Source organism: Ixodes scapularis, unplaced genomic scaffold (assembly GCF_016920785.2).
Source record: "Ixodes scapularis isolate PalLabHiFi unplaced genomic scaffold, ASM1692078v2 PGA_scaffold6__148_contigs__length_123643588, whole genome shotgun sequence".
In the NCBI taxonomy this organism is placed as follows: domain Eukaryota; kingdom Metazoa; phylum Arthropoda; class Arachnida; order Ixodida; family Ixodidae; genus Ixodes; species Ixodes scapularis.
The window spans coordinates 117,740,982-117,758,618 of record NW_024609881.1 but is presented as its reverse complement, the minus strand read 5'-3'; the positions used below and the strand labels follow the sequence as shown (position 1 = coordinate 117,758,618).

General features: G+C 43.7%; 1 protein-coding gene across 1 annotated transcript; it reads left to right on the top strand.

Annotated features, from left to right (window-relative positions):
• The first annotated feature begins 510 nt into the window (after positions 1-510).
• On the top strand, positions 511-17,360 carry LOC8033435. Its single transcript, XM_042286068.1, has 11 exons — positions 511-681; positions 3,388-3,474; positions 6,278-6,324; positions 6,554-6,598; positions 7,716-7,736; positions 9,065-9,164; positions 9,925-10,073; positions 10,810-10,851; positions 11,763-11,798; positions 15,677-15,921; positions 17,252-17,360. Exons 1-11 carry the CDS (start codon positions 642-644, stop codon positions 17,358-17,360), a joined length of 921 nt encoding a protein of 306 aa, XP_042142002.1. The 5' UTR covers positions 511-641.
• Positions 17,361-17,637: the final 277 nt, after the last annotated feature.

Here is a 17,637-nt window from a genome sequence, read left to right as displayed (position 1 = left end):
TGATGTTTCAGTGCCCCTTTAAACGGCACCCAGCAGCGCTGTTGCTTCTTTATAGGGAAATGGCGACGCCACAGGAGAAGTTGCGTTCTGTGCTACGGTTTGCAGTGCGAATCGATTGAAGCATAGGAATTCATTAACTAGGATATATTGTATTCGAGAGTGACAATAAATGGACCATATGGCGCACCCCCCCCCCCCCCCCCCCCCCCCCCATGTTGGGTGCAAAAAACTTCTAGAACCGGAGAACTTAGAACTTTGAACCTCCTTTAATACATAGACGTGCGGAATGTGCTTCTGTTTCTTAAAGTTTCTTTGAAATAAAAACGCTAATTTTGCCCCTTTGTAATAATTGTGGAGACAGCGTGCCTTCTATGTGCTTTCTATCGTGAATAAGGCAACTCAAATTCTAACGTCTTAAACATGATCCCACTTATCAAAATATCTACCCCATTTATTTTGGAGTTACATTTGAAGAAATTAATTTTCGCCCAAAGACATCTGTTCCGCGAGTGAATGCAGCAATTGTTTTCTTATAGCGACATGATTCATGGATTTAAACCCATCCCAAACTAAACCACGCGGATTAACAAGAATTCTATTCGCTTACAGCACGAGCCTATCGGCGAGCCAGATTGGGGTCTATGTACCGTGCTCTTCGGGCCGAGATCATGCAATCTGAAGGTAAGAACTGCCCGTCACTCCGGTATTATATCCCGTAGCTATTCTCAATGCATATCATTTATAGAGCATTGACGTCATGGTGAAACTTGCGGTCATGTTTTCCCACGGAGTTAGGTCACGTGACCACGTGGCACTATGGCGCGTCACACTACACCGTGACGTCACGTGACCAGGTAACGTGAAGTCCCCCAAAATCATTATATCTAATCGTTAAGCCGCGGTGACCCTGCTAATACATCATACAAAAGGCAGCCTTGTACGATGGTCCCGGCACATTGGTCATACAAAAAGTGTCTTTGGGCATGTTAGGAGCATACATGCGAACCAAGTCATCATGCTTGAACATGCATGAAGCGTGTACGAAGATAATTCAGTCCTCAAGCCTGAACCGACCACCGCATCTTTTGAATGATGTATGGTCAGTGTAACGGCGGCTCTAACGTCTGAACTCACCCTTGCGGTGGCTATACGATCAAGACCTAGCTGGCAACTGTTAACATCCGTTTACTCTACTACTGACTACTAGCTTCTGGTTAGCTCAATGATTAGAGCGCTCCGCTCTTCAGGGAGACGTACCAGAATCAAGCCTCGAACCAGACGGATTTTGTTTTTGTTTTATTCACCGGCCACCACTTGCCTAGAGGGCGCGAGCTACGCTCCACTTCAGGCGTGTGTATGTGTGTGTGTGTGAAAACTTCATTGTCGAAAGGACGCCCCGTCCGGCGCCCTTTTGTGGAAGTCAGTTTATTCTTGCATAAATCTTCTCCACCTTGGGGACTTCCCCTGAAAATCATTATACACGGCGTGACGTCGCCCGTGACACTGTAGCGTCACAGCGTCATGTGACGTCATCATGGTGTTCGCGCGATGACGTCACAATGTTCACTCGATGACGTAACGATGAACCTTTTAAAATGCGGATGATGTCGCGTGAAAACTGCGATGTCATCGGCGTGGCGTCACCATCGAGGCTACAAGTCACGGACGCGAAAGCGTCAAGAGATAGTTCAATAAATCCTACGCATTTAAAATCACCAAAAGGGCGTCCCGCACAATTGTCTGACGTGTTCAAAGTAAAACACGAGAGGGATGAAAACTGAACTTTAATAAACTTTAAAAAAAATAAGAGGCTTAATTTTTTATTGGAACTTGACTGAGAAATACTTGACTACAAATACAAAGAATGAGTGCCTTAAAAATCTTGTTTGGAACTCTTACGGCGAGAAGGGGCACTGGTTGCGTCTGTCGGGTAACCGTGGTGCACTTGGCATTTAGGTAAATTTCCTTTTGTTTTCGCGCATCCGTATTTCTTTCTTGGTATAAAAAAAAAAAAAAAAGTTGACAGTGCTATAAAGCACCACTTCTCCAATGGTATGCAACATTTGATTACGCAAATACCGCAAAACCTTCGCTCTAGTGAAATGCAGTTCCAAGGTCAGCCCAAAGATGACGCGAGCGTGCCGGTATGTGTTCTCTCCTCGGAAGAGATCACGAGAACGCAAGTGTCTGAACGGGCATTTACGCGAGAAAAAGGCCTGACCAACAGGGGTCACGCAGGCCAACCGCTGGCATTGAACTTCAATTTCAATACACAACGTTTTTTGTTGTTCTTTTTTTTTTTGCGGGATTATAATTGCTTTGCTTTACATGTAGATCACTCATCAAATTACTTTTTCTTTTTGGTCACGCTGAAACAATTGCGATCTCAAAATATAAAAAAAAAAGAAATAGAGGAATGTGCATATTAAAATTCTCGGTTTGCCTAAACGGCGATGGTGTGTGCGTATGCTACTAACCGAGCCGACAGCCGTTCTATAACGTGTACGTATACATAGTCTTAGGCCAGAGTAACACTGGTCATGCATCATGCAGAAGGACACGGCGTTCGCTAAAGACAAAATGGCAGAATTACCTGAGGACAGACCTCAAGCACCTTCGACGTCTGCTTCACACATTTGTATGCTTCGTGTCTGCAGACGGTTTTTGCATGACCAATGCGACGCGGCCGTCGTAGAAGGAAGAGCCTCAGAGACTGCAGTCTGTCTTTTTGTATGACGTATATATGGACAGTATAGACCTTTCCAGGCGGCAGTCTCGAACGAAGCGAGAGGACAAAAAATGCTGAGTCACTGAGCTGTGGACGCATGCGCAGCGTCCGATATACCGCACAGCAGATCAACAGCGCATGCCTGGAAGGCGTTCCACAGCCCAGCACACAAAGATGGCGGCGGGCAGGAGGCGATTTCTGCAAAGGTCTATAGCGTCTGCTTGTCGTGTTTCAGTGATGTCAGAACGCCAAGCCCTGATTGGCTCTGATTGGAAGGATAGTGGGTAGACCACGATGCTAGCTTTCTCGAGGTCCGTACCCACAATCCCTTGCATTCGGAGCCAATCAGAGCTCGACGTTTTTTGAGGTCAACGCAACCCCGGCGCGAGAAGCAAACTTGCGCTCCCTATAGTCACTGACAGTGTAAGAAACGCAGGGCGTGGAATTTTATGCTCTCGCTCCTCGCTTCGTGATTGGTTCTTTTTGCGTTTTTGTCGTCGAATGCCGCAAGCTTACTCGCTGCTGATAAAGAGTAAGATGCTTGGCGGGAATCGACACGCTTTGTATTTCTTTAGCTACCAGTCATTTGATCCAGACTCCGAAATACGCGAAAAGTTTCGTAAATACTTTATTTCTAATAATTTACGACTTGCTTGCAGGGCTTGCGTATCTTAAAGGCCTTGCGTCTCTTGAAAATATGATGATAATGATCAACGCTATTGTACAAGCAGAACGACGAAACCAAGGTAAGGACCCACGTCAACGGACAGTCATATATTGTTCCCTCTGTTACCTGACTTTAATTAAAGTGGGGCAGTTCTCAATTCGCAAGTGCAAATCGAACGCGCCAATCTAACAAAAAGTTAAAAAAAAGCGATGGTTCCGAGCGTTGCGTTTGCCTAAACATTGATCCCACAAAGCACACGAGTGGACAGGAATAAACGCGGATTTAATAGAGCCTTTCCAACATTCAGTGCCATCTAGTGGTTCCAAAAAGCAGTTTCCCTTTTAACAATAATGGCGGTCATGAAGCTGCACTTTATTGGGCACCATCATTTCGGCACGACAATGGCAGATGAAAATTAGTTCAAAAATAGTCCAAAAGCCGGGAGATGTCATGATTAAAATAAAAACACCAACTTCACATAAAAAAAAAAAAAAAAAAAGAAAAAAAAAAAAAAAAAAAAAAAAAACTTCAATAGACGTTTTGTTATCCCATACGGCAGTGGTTCCCAAATAGGGGTCCGCGGACCCCAGAGGGTCCGCGAAGCCACTTCTGGGGTCCGCGAGACCCTCAACAAAAAAAAAATTTTTTTTTTTTTTTTAGTTGGCACGTTTTTTGTAGTTTGAAGCGCGAGCGTGCCACGTATTGATGAACTGACCAAAACGAAGTGATGTGGCACCTTTGTTTTATGTTTTTCTGCTACGTAGCAATAAAAGGCACCTGTTTCGTGCTCCAGATGTGTTAACTTACTAACGCCCCCCCCCTCTCCTCTCCCCTCCCCCTCCCTCCCCCCCCCCCCCCCCCCCCCCCCCCCCCCCCCCCCCCCCGCTGGAAGGGGTCCCCCATCACTGCCAGCGGTCCGCAAGGGGTCCCCGACACATCCATGGCTGAGAACCACTGCCATACGGGAAGCATCATCAGTACATACAGAGAAATGAGTGCGCTTCAGCGTTAAATATTTCGAAATTAAACTATGAATTCAAACGGGGCCGTTATCGGGCACGTCACACACCTGGGCCCGTTTGCTCGAAGCGCTAACCGCGGCTAAAGTTAGCCGCAGTACCTAGGAAGGGGGTTTTGAAATGACGTGACTGGCTCGGTACGGATGCGGGGAAACATGGCGGTGCCCCGGTGAGTGAGCGCCGCTCGCTTTGGAACAAATATGACGTTGTAGCTGCAATACCGGGCGCGTTAGTCAGCAATGAACGGTGCAGGAGGCTTTCGCTTTGCCTTAGGTCACTTAAAGGGGTACTCCGCCGATTTCTTCATGGTCCCCGATTTGCTTGAAATTTTGCTAAACTCGCCAAACAACATCGCCAAAATAGTATCCCAAATATTAGGTCAAAATAATTTTTTTTCACGAAGTTATTGAAATTACAATTTTGGTCCTCGCCGTGTTTTTCAGACTGAAAGTCTCTACTGGCAACAATGAAAAAGTGACGTCATTGGAAGTGCAGGGGTTCACTCTTTGGACTGTAGAATTCGTTCCCAACTGATTTGAAGCAGTTTCATGGTGTCAAATGAATGCCTTGGAAGCTCGCTCCAGTCCCCGCGCTCCAGCACGGAACAAATAATTGGCACATTCTATTTTTTAGACTGCTCGCCCGACTGGCAAGCTGAACTTCCATTGACGTCACGGCCCTGAAAAGGCGGGTATATTTGAATGTCTGTTTTTGCATCATTTTCATTTGCCGATTTCGCAATAACTATTATGAATTTCACGATATTAAATAGCATTCCAGAGAGGGTAAAGGCCTGGGAGTCAGAAAATATAGTTAGTTGAGGTAGCTCAAAAATCGGCGGAGTACCCCTTTAAATCGCAAAGCGTGAGCAATGACCTTGCAATATTTTTAGAGCGCAGCTCTTAAAGGCCCGTTTCCAGCTTGAGCGGCGTCGCCGTCGCCGTCGGCGTAACCGCGAGGTCACTGACCCCCCCCCGCCCCCGAGGTCATGTGACCCCCCGAGGTCACGTGACCCCCCAAGGTCACGTGCCCCCTCAAGGTCACGTGACCCCCCCGAGGTCACGTGAGCCCCCTAGGTCACGTGACCCCCCCCCCCCCGAGGTCACGTGACCCCCCTCCCCCCGAGGTCAGGTGACCCCCCTCCCCCGCGGAGATTGAAGAAGAATCAGGGGCGGAGGAGGAGAAGGAGGAGGAGGGGTCTACCCTCCCCCCAATACCCGTCCCTCCTCCTCCTCAAGAGCCTCGCTCTATTTCGGCGTTACAGGGAGTTGTAAACGGCTTTGACTTTTTAGATAGTCTTTCGATTCTGGCCATTCCTAAGCCTAGATAAACTGAGGCTAACTTTAGCCGCGGTTAGCGCTTCGAGCAAACGGGCCCTGGCTGGCTGTGCGGTTTCTATCGTGTTGATTTGCGATCCGCTTGAAACGGTTTCATCGATCAAAAAGAATTCAGTACACTCTAAAAAATGTCTGTAAGTCTACTTTCACGCAGAACATTTGGAGAGCCAATCACCGCAACTTACGAAGGCAGCTCAGCGAATGACGATGCGGAAACATATGTTTAGACCAGAAAACGCAGTCTGAGTTATGACATTAAGCAATCAAAACGCCACGCTTGCATTGCTTAATGCCACAACTCAGACTGCGTTTTTTGGTCTAAACATATGTTTCGGCATCGTGATTCGCTGAGCTGCCACCGTAAGTTGCGGTGATTGGCTCTCCGAGTGGTGTGCGTGAAAGCAGACGCACAGACTTTTTTTAAGAGTGTAACGTAAGGCACTTCGTGACACGTGATGAAGGCATAATCCTAACTTCGCCCTGTCATGATCTCGGACAAAACGTAAAACTTGCCATTTCATCGCAGGATACTGCGCAAATATGACTCTTCCAAACGCCTATGGAATCGGCTCGGTGAGTTTACTATACTCTCATATCATATTCTACTGCAAATTTTCTTTGGTGACTTACTCTATCTTCATTTCATTATTTATCGCAAGCTTAACAAGTGCAGAGTGCGGCCACTTCGGAGAATTTGATTTGATGAAGAATTATGCCGCCAGCACATATTTAATTATTTCCAGATATGGGAACCTTAGCGAGCGCTCTATTTCTGAAATCTACGTGTCTTTATTTTTATTAGTGCTTCAACGACGTTGGTAGGGACCTATGCAACGTGTCAGCGGCGGTAAGCTTTTCTTGTTTTTTGCTTCGATTCTTTTGATTGCCTTAATTAAACATTTTAATGGGAATCAGAGCCGCGCAGTTTATGACAACCTAACCCCTCCCCCCCCCCCCCCCCCCCCCCGACTTTTGTCTTAAAAAATACGCAGTGCAGGTCGTGGTCAAAAATCCTAAAACGTTTAGCGTCTCACATTGTTTTTTTGAAGTTTAACAAGAGCTTAAAGCATATTGTCGCGAATGAAAAATGATAGACAAACTTAAAACTAAAATTAATGGTTTAATCAGCGAACTTGTGCCCCCGCCCCCGCAAAGAAAGAAAAAAAAAGAACTAGCGTCGGGAAAGCAGCAGCGAGCGTCGGCGTGTCGGTGTGACAGCGCCATGGGCTCCTTACCTATCACCCTCGGTATCTCGAACATTCGGTCTAGAATGCTGAAGAGTCGAACACCTGCGAGACTGTGGCCTCCTTATTTATTACACTCGGGGTAAGAGTAAATACGAATCTTATAGAAGTACGGAGAAGCGGTTCCTCTCGGGCATGCACGCGGCAATGTAGAGTCGATTCAACATCGAATATCAAATACGACAAACATGTGGAACCATTGTTTTAGTCACAGTATCATGAAAGCTGCAAGTGTCCATGACTACAGTTTATTATGTTTATATTTATTTTCAAGTGTGGAGTGTACTGCTTGTTTGTCTTATATTTCAAACTTGACTTAACGCGAAAATGTAATCAATATTCGAGGCGAGGAACTCTGGATCATTCCCTATTTGCATACTAATTATGCACTTCAATTCATTGTCCCTAACTCACCCATATTGCCTAACAACTTCGTCTTCGACCACGTTGATATTGATTGTTTACCATTAAAACCAGTGTGAGCTGTTTTGTTTAAGTCATAGTGTTGTTTTATTAAATTATTGTATTGTGATCTTTATGTGCGGGAACACCAGGTTTAGTAAAACTTCTTACTAGAAAGTTCAAAGATAAATTCAAATAAAACGCTTCGACAAAATTCAGTGAATAACCAACTATAAACACGGTGCAACGACCAACTTCATACGAATGAATCAAGAGAAAGTTCGTAAATAAATATGTTAATTTTGTTTTGTTTCGCAGGACGTGTCGTCGCTGGTGATGGTGAGTTCAACGTGTTCCGAGATACACAGAAACATTTAGAATTGGGGACCCTAACGCTTTGGGTCCGCCATGGAGAGTCGCACTGCGCAGGAACAGAACTTCTGCACCTGCGCTGTTCGACGCCCCAATCTTTTTTGCAGGACTCGAAGCGTTGGTGAATCCTGTTATGAAACGCCCTACTAAATGTCAACGCGTACCACAATAGCTGTATATTTTCATAAGCGTCATTTGTCCTGAACCTCCAGGGTACCTGTCTAATATTCTATAGAGTCTTATAATCTGCCACAATGATCATTGTTTTGTGCTGCTTAAGAAAAAAAAAAAAAAAAAAAAAGGACCGGCGTTAGTGTGGCTATTTTGCGCATCCAAATGACCACCCGTTTAAATGACAAAAAGTGACATGCGAATATATTTGTTTGTTATATGTGGTGTTTACAATGAATCTTAGCGCTGTAAAATTAGCCGAAAAAATCGGCGCCCGCATATGAAAGGTTAGACATTCCCCGAATGTGCGTTTAGGAGATGCATCTAACCCGGTGAAATTTCAAGGCCATAGCCTTCTTCCCGTGAAAAATTAGAGCAGTAATCTTGACAGGGTCAACGGCGGGCGTGCTAGCAGACGACCGAATGTTGAGTGGTTGTAATCGGTGGCGCCATCTCACGATTAGTGCAGTGAGCAGTCAAAAGGGTCCGTCGCCTGCTTGCTGCGCTTATTGTGAGATGGCGCCACAAGTCACAATCATAGCTACTCGGTCGTCTTCCAACACGTCCACCATTCAGCCCAGCAAGTTTGTTGGTCTCATTTTTGACAGGAAGGGAACTACTTTTATCCGTTCTACTGTTGTCTTTTTCTGCGACTTAAAAGTTTCTTAATTTTTCCCCACAGCGGACTCAGGTATTACATTATGATTAGGAAGACTACGCCTTGACATTTTACCAGGCTAAATGCGCCACCTAAATGCACTTTAGGTGCAAGTTCGAGCTTTCTATGAATAGGCGCTGATTTCTTCGGCTCGATTTACTGCGTTAAGATACATTGCAGACACTATATGCATACTTATGCTTATATATATACATATGGGATACATTGATAATGTTTAAATAACCTATCAGTTATATAGTAATTGAGACTGCCGGTTAATATATAACATTCATTATTCAGAAACATGATTTCCATTGGGTTAAGGCACATTTCAAATGCATGTGTGTGCTTTCTCTGGAGAAAAAAGAACGCGTTTTATCCCTTTAGATAGAAAATGTTTGGAAGCCGCTCTCACAAATTCACGAGTAGAGGCCTTTATTCTAAGTCTATACGCTTTCTATTTCAGTGTGCCATTGACAAAATAGCGGCTTTCGGCTTCAATGGGTACCTGTTTACAAACTTCTACCCAATAATCGACGAGATATTTGAACGGACCTTTCAGAACTGTAAGTATGATTTCTGTTGTTTCAGTTTTACAGCACAGCGGATAGTGGGAGCCTCGTCCGAGAATGAACCTTTTCCCAATAGATAAGCTTCAGCGAATACGTACGCCGTCTCCCCTGGCCTGGCTCCCCGCTGTCGCAATTTTCAGAGGGAACCATAATGCACGACCAACATATATTCAACACCTTCCTGTGCGCGCATTTCGTGTGCTTTTTTTTTTTTCGCGTATCGGTAGTATGAAGCATGAAAAGACACCAAGAACCGATACAAGGGCACGATGCCAATGTGTTCTGACGGGGAGAGGCATGGTGGGCGGCCCTCCATTTGTAGTTCGCAGGCAAGTCCACAGATGGCGCTCTTTACTTCAAAAAGGTAATCTTAAATGGTAAAACAAAATGGCTAGGTGGCTAAGCTACCGCCCGATCCAAAGGGCTCAGCCGTATCCATCCATCCAGGTGGCACAAGATAAGTGACAACAAAAGGTGATTTTTTTTTTGTGTGTGTTTTTATTTCTTTTTTTTTTTAATTTTGACTAGGGCACGCATATCCGAGCTCGCTCATTACAAAGGGAGCAGTTAAAGGATTATCATCTTCATCATCAGGTCCACTGGGAAATCGCTTGTCGCGAAAACTCCCCGCGAGGTCATGAGCTACCTGCGTCATTAATAATGTGATCGTGATTAATGACGCAGCTTATGACTATTACGGCTAACATGCAGAAACGACCTATTGAACGGGTTGCTCGCGCGTACCGCCCCACAGTGACTGCGCTGGACTACCTCGCTTCTTACTGTCTGAATGACTCCCACGCCGACGAGGAGTTTTGTCAAGTCGACCCGAGTATCCAAGAGACTACCTGCGGCACGCCCATTGAGTTCCAAGTACCTGCACCTCAACCTGACGAAAGCATGGTAAAGTGTTGCCTCATTATTTCTTGATATGCATGTTCTCGCAGAAGAAGACAACATCAAACTAACTCCAAGTCTATAGACTTGGAGTTAGGGAACTTCTCTTATGAGAGAAGGTCACTATGATGAGATGATCAAGGCCTCTTTATATTACATTCGCTTTGTTTCTCACGCGTGAGGGCTAATATCATTATTGATATTGATTACGAACGATTTGATTTTCTAGCTTAAAGTTTTCCGGTGTGGTTATTTTGGCTGTCCTAGTTTAATAATGGAGATTATAAAGAAGTGAACAAACACACACACACACACGCACACACGCACACTGTCTAAGGCTGAATGCTGTCTACGGAGAAAAAAAAATCAACTGCTGTCCACTAAAATTATTGTTGAGTGTTCATTACGGTTTTGTTCGCATATATAATAAAGCAGTTAAGAATAGCATTGGTGGAGGGCGCTAACGATATAAATATAACTATCTTATAACTTGACTTATTCTATACAGGGTAATGTGCTAAATCTGATGTACTCTATTCTATACTCCACGTTGATTGCATACTCCGCGTTAATTAGAAAAAAACACAAAAAAACTGGTATTTTGGAGGAGCGCAGTTGGAAAGACGAACACATTAAAAAAACAGCTAGAGTTTAATAAGTTGACTGAACGTACTTGCTACGGTTGCACAATTTGTTCATAACTTCAAAGCATTTCCAAATGTTCGAACCCATTTACTTTCAGTGCGAGCCGAATGAAGCCTGCCAAGGCGTGCCACCCACAGACGTAAGTTCTTTCTTTTGCAGTTGTAAACTTAGGTTTACCACAATAGACGCTTTGCACACGCGCGAGATTACAACCGCCATTGCTGATCTCCTTTTGTCTTACCGAGAAACCGATCCACTGAAACGGGCGTTGACGAGAATCTACAAAGGCCAATGCCGCGGAGGAGAGAGTATAGAACCTAAACTGCAGCAATCACCTGGTTTGGAATGGTAATGACGAAGTGAACTATACGGAATAAAAGGAAACAAAAACTGAAGGGAGGTAATGGCGGCGGCCACGTACAGCTGCGGCAAAGCGTCTATAGTCACTGAGAGAGTGAGAACGGCAAGGCATGTCTTTTAAATCTTTTAAACACCGGACCTCAAGCCTGCAGTCCACGCCTTCCGTCTTATACTTTGGCTGCGCGCGCTCTCTCGAGGTGCACGAGCATAGCCTCCAGTATGCTAACAAAGCCTGGCAGATCGCCACGAGACGCGGCCGCCGAAGAGGAAAAGGTGGAGCGGCAGACAACGGATGAGAGGAGAGCCACGGGACTGGCGCCCCGCTGCGGCGAGACGCCGAAACACACTTCTCCCGAGCGAACAAGTGTGTTTCGGGTCCTCGCCGCTGGAAAAGCTGTGCGCTAACGTCGAGGTTCCCTGAGAAATGGCTCTTTGATGCTCTCTGCTACCAGATCCTGGCGCTCCAAATCTGCGACGCGCTCGTCGCTTGTGTAATCTGTATATATGTAATCTGCATCGTTTGAATAGGCCATAAGAGTATTACAATGTTTACGAAAAAAATCTGAGGAGTTGTTCGCAGGTAACCTATTGCTGTAAACTTTAACTTTGTCGTGCGCATAGAAGTGGATCTCACCTTATACGTCAAAAAACTTTTTGCACGTGCTCATGTTGTTTCCGTTTATTTTCCAGCCGACCTTCGGCCGACTTATCTCGGACGAATTTGTGGTAAGAGTTTCTTTTCGACAATGGAGGGTGTCTAATTTTCCGTTGCTGCTGGAATCGTTTTTTTTTTTTTTTTATGTGTTTCAAAATTGCGTTTTTTTTTCTGAAGTTTCTTTGTCGGAAAGTAATGTTGTCTGCTGACGTACTTAAAGTGAAATGAAGCATCGCTCTTTGACTTAAAGTTTAATCTAGAGAATAACGCGGAAGTTAAAAACTTGAACATTCAAATGTGTGATTCTCGTGGAGATTCAATTCTAAATCTTCAAAAGCCTTAGAATATCTTGGAGTGGTGAATTTTTTTTATACATTCATAAATGATAAGGATTCATTGTAAGCAAATACGTTTTTAAAACCCCAACAAAAATGTAACTTTGTAGTTATCTATGGAAATCATTACAATAATGGACAAAACTATTTTTAAGTAAAGTTCATTTATGTGCGCAAAGTACACAAAATGTATCGCAACCACCTATTGCTATCAGCTTGTTCTACACGTTTTTGTGCGGGTTACTTTATGCTGCCGCAACACACACGGAAACACTATTGGTGTGAAGATCCGACCGTTGTACCCCGAGCGGCAAAGTTGAGAACTAAACCGGTCCTGTTACTCGTTACTCGAACAAAGTAATCGATTACAATTATAATTACTGTCGGTTAAACATTCTTCAATTAGATTACTTAATTACTCGAGAAGAAAAGTAACTGGCCGTTACTTGAAAAAGTAACCGTTATTTTTTTTTTTTTTCTCGATAACTTGACATTTTCAGAACGACAAACTTTTCTGTTTGTCGTTCTGAAACGACAAACGACAAACACTGCTTATCCCCTTAATCCACCAATTTTGGTAAACCATCCAAGAACTAGCTTGAGGATTTCTTGGAAGGTTGTTGAAACAAAGGGCATCATAAAAGAAGGAGATTAAAAAAAGTACTAACGGCTACGAGTAATTTTAGTACTTCTAAAGTAATGAGGCTCCTCTTCAAATGTATTCAAATTATTACAAAATTATACCGAAAAGCAATCAATTACAAGCAATTTGATTCCTTGCAATTGGTACCGTACAAAACGGAACTAAACTCATGTAGAGAACAAAAAAATGTTTATCTCTGCTTCTGGCGCAGTGCTCTGCTGGCGGTGCGTCGAACGCTGCGTCGGCGTTGGGCTTGGGTTCGTGCTCATTCAGTAAAGTACCGAGTGAACCCGAGACTTAGCCGAACGCTGGCCCCTGGTTCGATTGAGAAAGATGACGGAAAGAATCCAGTCCACACACAGCGGCGGATTTTTGGGCCAGGCTTGGAAAGGGGGGGGGGGGGGGGTCATGAGATATGAAGTTACTGCCGAAACTTTGTACCCAAATCTATTTTGTTGACCAGAAATTTGCTATGTCACCCAAATCTAAACTTTTTGCTGGTGTATATAAATTTCTCCACCAAAGAGAAGTTTACCTTTCAGAAGTTAAGGCCCCCCCCTCCCCCCCCCCCCTTGCCCCTTAATCCGCTGTTGAGTCCACAGACATTGTGTTGGGTAAACAGTGAGCTCTGTGGAAAACGAGCTAGAAAGATCTTTCCTAGCCAATAGACTAAGAACAAGAGGACAAGTATAACACCGTTTCATATTTCTAGATTTATGCGTAGTTTGTGTTTCTGTCCTCTTGTCATGGTGGCTACGTCTTGGATTTTAATATGTATTTGATTACAGCTAGCCCTATGAGCTCTCACTGTTTTGCGCCACATTACTAAAGAAAAAAAAACATATACGCCCATTCGACCCATGGCTTATAATACCATACAAATGATCCACACGAATAAAATATAAAATCTAAGTAATTTTACCAACGAATTTAACAATTTTAATTGTTTCAAGAAAACCTCCCTTATCTTATACGCTTGTTATACACATGAAACACGCTGGGTGTTGTCGGGGGCTGTGCGCCACATCTATTTATAATTTAGAGATTGCTTATTGGAACATTATGAAAGGCAGTTCACGCAAAACATTGTGATTGTGGTGCCATCTTACAGGGAAAGTATGGTAAACCGCCATCGCAATTTTTGAGTACGGGTTTTCTGATATGTAAGTGGGTATAGGTTCATTTTTTTTTTTAATAGTGCCCCAGGTAGCTCCCTTTTTTGGGCCAAAATTTGCTTTTTGTGTAACGATTTAGGACCCTGAAGGATCTAAAAAGCCAACGTATAACTCAACGTGATGTTCTTTGGCCACAGTCTGGCTATTTTTACCTTGAATTGCCCGACAGACTGCAACCCGGCTCCTTTAAGCCTCAGTTACAGAGAAACTGCCAGAACTAGGCTTGCATTTTGGTTGTTCGTTTCGGTTCTCCTCTGGAAACTTTGGGCCTACATTATCAAATATGTGTCGAAATTGGTCTTTCTTTCTTTATTTACTTCAAGATACTGTTAACCCCTCTCGGGGTCATTACAGGAGGGAGTAAAACAAACATACATTAATAAACAGCACTAGAAAACGAGAAACACCGCATACATTGAGCATAATTTGCCTTCGCCAATACAAAATCAAACACATGAACGAAGAAAAAACACATACTCATAATATTACAATCACTGCGCAAAGCATTATTAGAAAACGTATGTGCATGACTTAATGGTGAGAAGAAGAAACTACTTCCACAAGCGCTCCCAATATTTTAAAAACTCTTTAGGGGAACATGAGTGCACAATTTCCTGCAGAAGAAGGTTCCATTGCTCTATATTGTTTTAGGAAAGAGAGAACAGTGGAATACATTGGTTGTACTTTGAAATGGCTGGATAATTTTAGAATGGGTACTTCTTAAACTGAGAATATTACGGGGTTTCAAATACTGGGTATAGTCAACGTTAAAGAGGCCATGATACATCATGAAAATGTACTTGAGTGTAGCATTGCTGCGCCGGTCGGAAAGACGCGAAAGGTATACAGTTGTTTTAACATGCCAGTAACAGAGTCCGTTGGTTTTATCTGGAGAGTATAATCCGGGCTGCAATAAGTCTTTGTACCATCGGGTTCAAATGAAATGCAAACAGCGACGGAACTTCGAACCCACTACCGGCGCAACTTCCAAGCTTGGGTTGTGCTTGGCGAGGTTCAAAAACATCGGAGTAGGGCGCTGCGGGGTTGTACGTCCTACTCCGATGCGTTTGAATATCGCCAAGCACAACTCAAGCTTGGAAACGGCGCCGGTAGTGAGCTCGAAACTCCGTCAATGCTCGCATTTCATTCGAACCCGTTTGTACATTCTCCAATTTCTTAATGTGATTTTTCTAATGGGGTCCCATATTACATTTGCGTACCCTAATGCTAGTCGAATTGGCTATACTCTTTTGTAGACCATCAGCACGGCGCTTATAGTTGCACCCCTAAACTTCTCTTAAAATATCCTAATGTACGCTTCGCAGAACATAAAATATTGTCGACATGACTCCCCAATCTTAAGTTATGTAACTTATGTGTTCAATTGTTACACCCAAATATTTGTAGCTGTTCACTTCCTCTAAAAGAGACTTGCTGTATACGCATAGGGTAGAATATTTTTCTTATTTGTTATCCTTAGAAGTACAGTTCTGTCAATATTAATTGCCGTCCCCAATTCTTGGCACCATTGCTTGTTGTTTGGTTGATACATTGTTTGTTTGGATAATGAAATTACGTCAATTATGCGGCGAACCAAAAAAAACAAAAGCCGTAAAAAAGCACAGGAAATAGTAAATTTGTCACTAACTAATGCCTGGGTGCGAAATCTTATGAGGCGGAAGTTAGGCCCCTAATATTGCCAAACTTGAATCAAGTTCGCCGTGTCCCTGGCTTGCTGCCGGGGGCATGTTTGTATGGAGGCGAATTTTTGATAGGTGTCACTTCTTTTGCCGTAGTGCCTGGTCAATTTTCAGCCGATCATGAAAAATGTAATGGTGTACAATGACGTGGCCTGCCACCTCACCCAACTGCTGAACCAGACGGATTTGACGAAATACCCGGTGGAGGACCAGTTGGAAACTGTCAAGTCCCAACTGACGGCTGTATCCATCTGTGAGTCACATACAGGACACCTTCCCTTTAGCAGCTCAAAGTACAGGGTGTTTACGAGAAAACGATACCATGCTTTTCTTACCGCAAATATTTCTACTGCATCGAGGAAAAGTCTGTCCCCACCCAGATGTAGGGTGACAGGTTGCGTTGAACCGACAAGAGTTTCAGAACTTACCTTTATCTGTATTAAAAGTTATAGGCCACTTTCAGAAGTTTTCGGTGAGGAAAAAACGCCCTTCTCGGAAGCGGGCTCCATTCAACTCATTGCGTTTGCGATTTTTGTTGACCGCCATTTTCTTGTTGAAAATTTTCAGAAACGGCTTAAAACATTTGAATTAGTTTAAGTTCTGAAACTTAGACATCTAGACCAAACTGCTAACGGTCTATTTGGTAGGAAACTTAAAGATCCGCAATGAGTAGGTTATTTTTCAGGTAAAGAAATACAAGGTTCTCTTTTCGCTCAAACACCAGGTATGGCAAGAGAAAAAACAAACAGAGGTGTATTAAAAGCAAAAATAAGAAGCAAGCTGTATATTTTATAAAATTTAATTTCGTTAAGTTTTTTTTTCTATAGAGCTACCATACTTCATTAAAATATTGTCTTAAGACTATAAGTTTGCTCAAATACATAGTGCCTAAACAGTGTCAATTGGATACAAACTTGATAACTCCACTCTAAACATGCCGGAGCATTTTACTGCGTTGTCAGAGTCACACCAACAAACAGATTAATGGTAGAATCTGTTCCCATGACTAGGCCCAAAAACGACTCAATCGGGAAATGTTGTGTTAGATGTGACACTGAGCACGACGTCAGCATGTGACTTGCAATGCTCATTGTCACACCATAAACGTCAGTTTTGGGAGAAAACGATTTTTTAACATCGTCGTACATTCTCCACGTACATTTTTTTTAAACGCATGTTATTTGACTTAGCGAGCGCTCTGCGGGAAGACAGACGAACGGACGTATTTTACACTGTAAATTTAAGAATCGTTGGTAGACTCGAAAACATCTGATGCGTCTGTACTTTTCCGCAAAGCACTTTAGAGAGTCAGGCGCCGCGTTCTATGGAGGGTGCTCTGAGAAAAACAAGATTTGAAGTATGTTAAAAAAAAAAAAAAGGAAAGATGGACTGCGTTGTGATTTTGAGCATGAGGTAAGCACATGAAACATGATGCTCAGAGTAACGTCGCAGATTTTGACTTTAGGTCTAAACCTGTTTCCAGTCTCATCCTTGGCCGAGTCTACTTCGTATGCTCCCCCAAGTGATTTGCGGGAAAGTAGGCTTACCGGATTTCTTGGAGTGGGAAATCGCTCAAATGTTTAGGCCACAAACATCGTAGGACCGTTCAAGGTTTACGTTAGACTTACGTTCTTTGAGCTGATTCCCCGCTTTTGTTTCGATTATTTTCAGGCACTCCGTGAAGAAGACCACCGCAACACTCAAATATCGGGTAAACTACGTCTTTCTCAGGACGTGTACCGTACAAGGAGTGGCAACAGGACGCACCAAAACTACTTAACCAAGATTTTTTTTTTTCTGGATGGCTGAGCTTTAGCAGGAAGAGTAACTTTATAGGACGGTTAACACACTTTCGATCCCTCCCCCCTCTCCCCGGTGGTAAGCATCCGCAAGTGCGTGAACATGCCCTTATACCCCTGCCATCCCAGCTTTCAACACATCGGTACATAATTTAATTTTACGTCTCTGACTGTGCAATCAAGAAGTTTGTCTTTCTTCTTTCCCCAACGCGATCGGGATTATATACGCAGTGCTATGCCGTGAGCCTAATAAAAAGT

Bases quoted from the DNA above. Each gene is read 5' to 3' on its own strand.
- LOC8033435 (XM_042286068.1), top strand. From the start codon at position 642: ATGTACCGTGCTCTTCGGGCCGAGATCATGCAATCTGAAG. The intron at 6,325-6,553 runs GTGAGTTTACTA...TATTTTTATTAG, and splicing joins ACGCCTATGGAATCGGCTCG to TGCTTCAACGACGTTGGTAG. The intron at 15,922-17,251 runs TATTTCTACTGC...GATTATTTTCAG, and splicing joins CATGCTTTTCTTACCGCAAA to GCACTCCGTGAAGAAGACCA.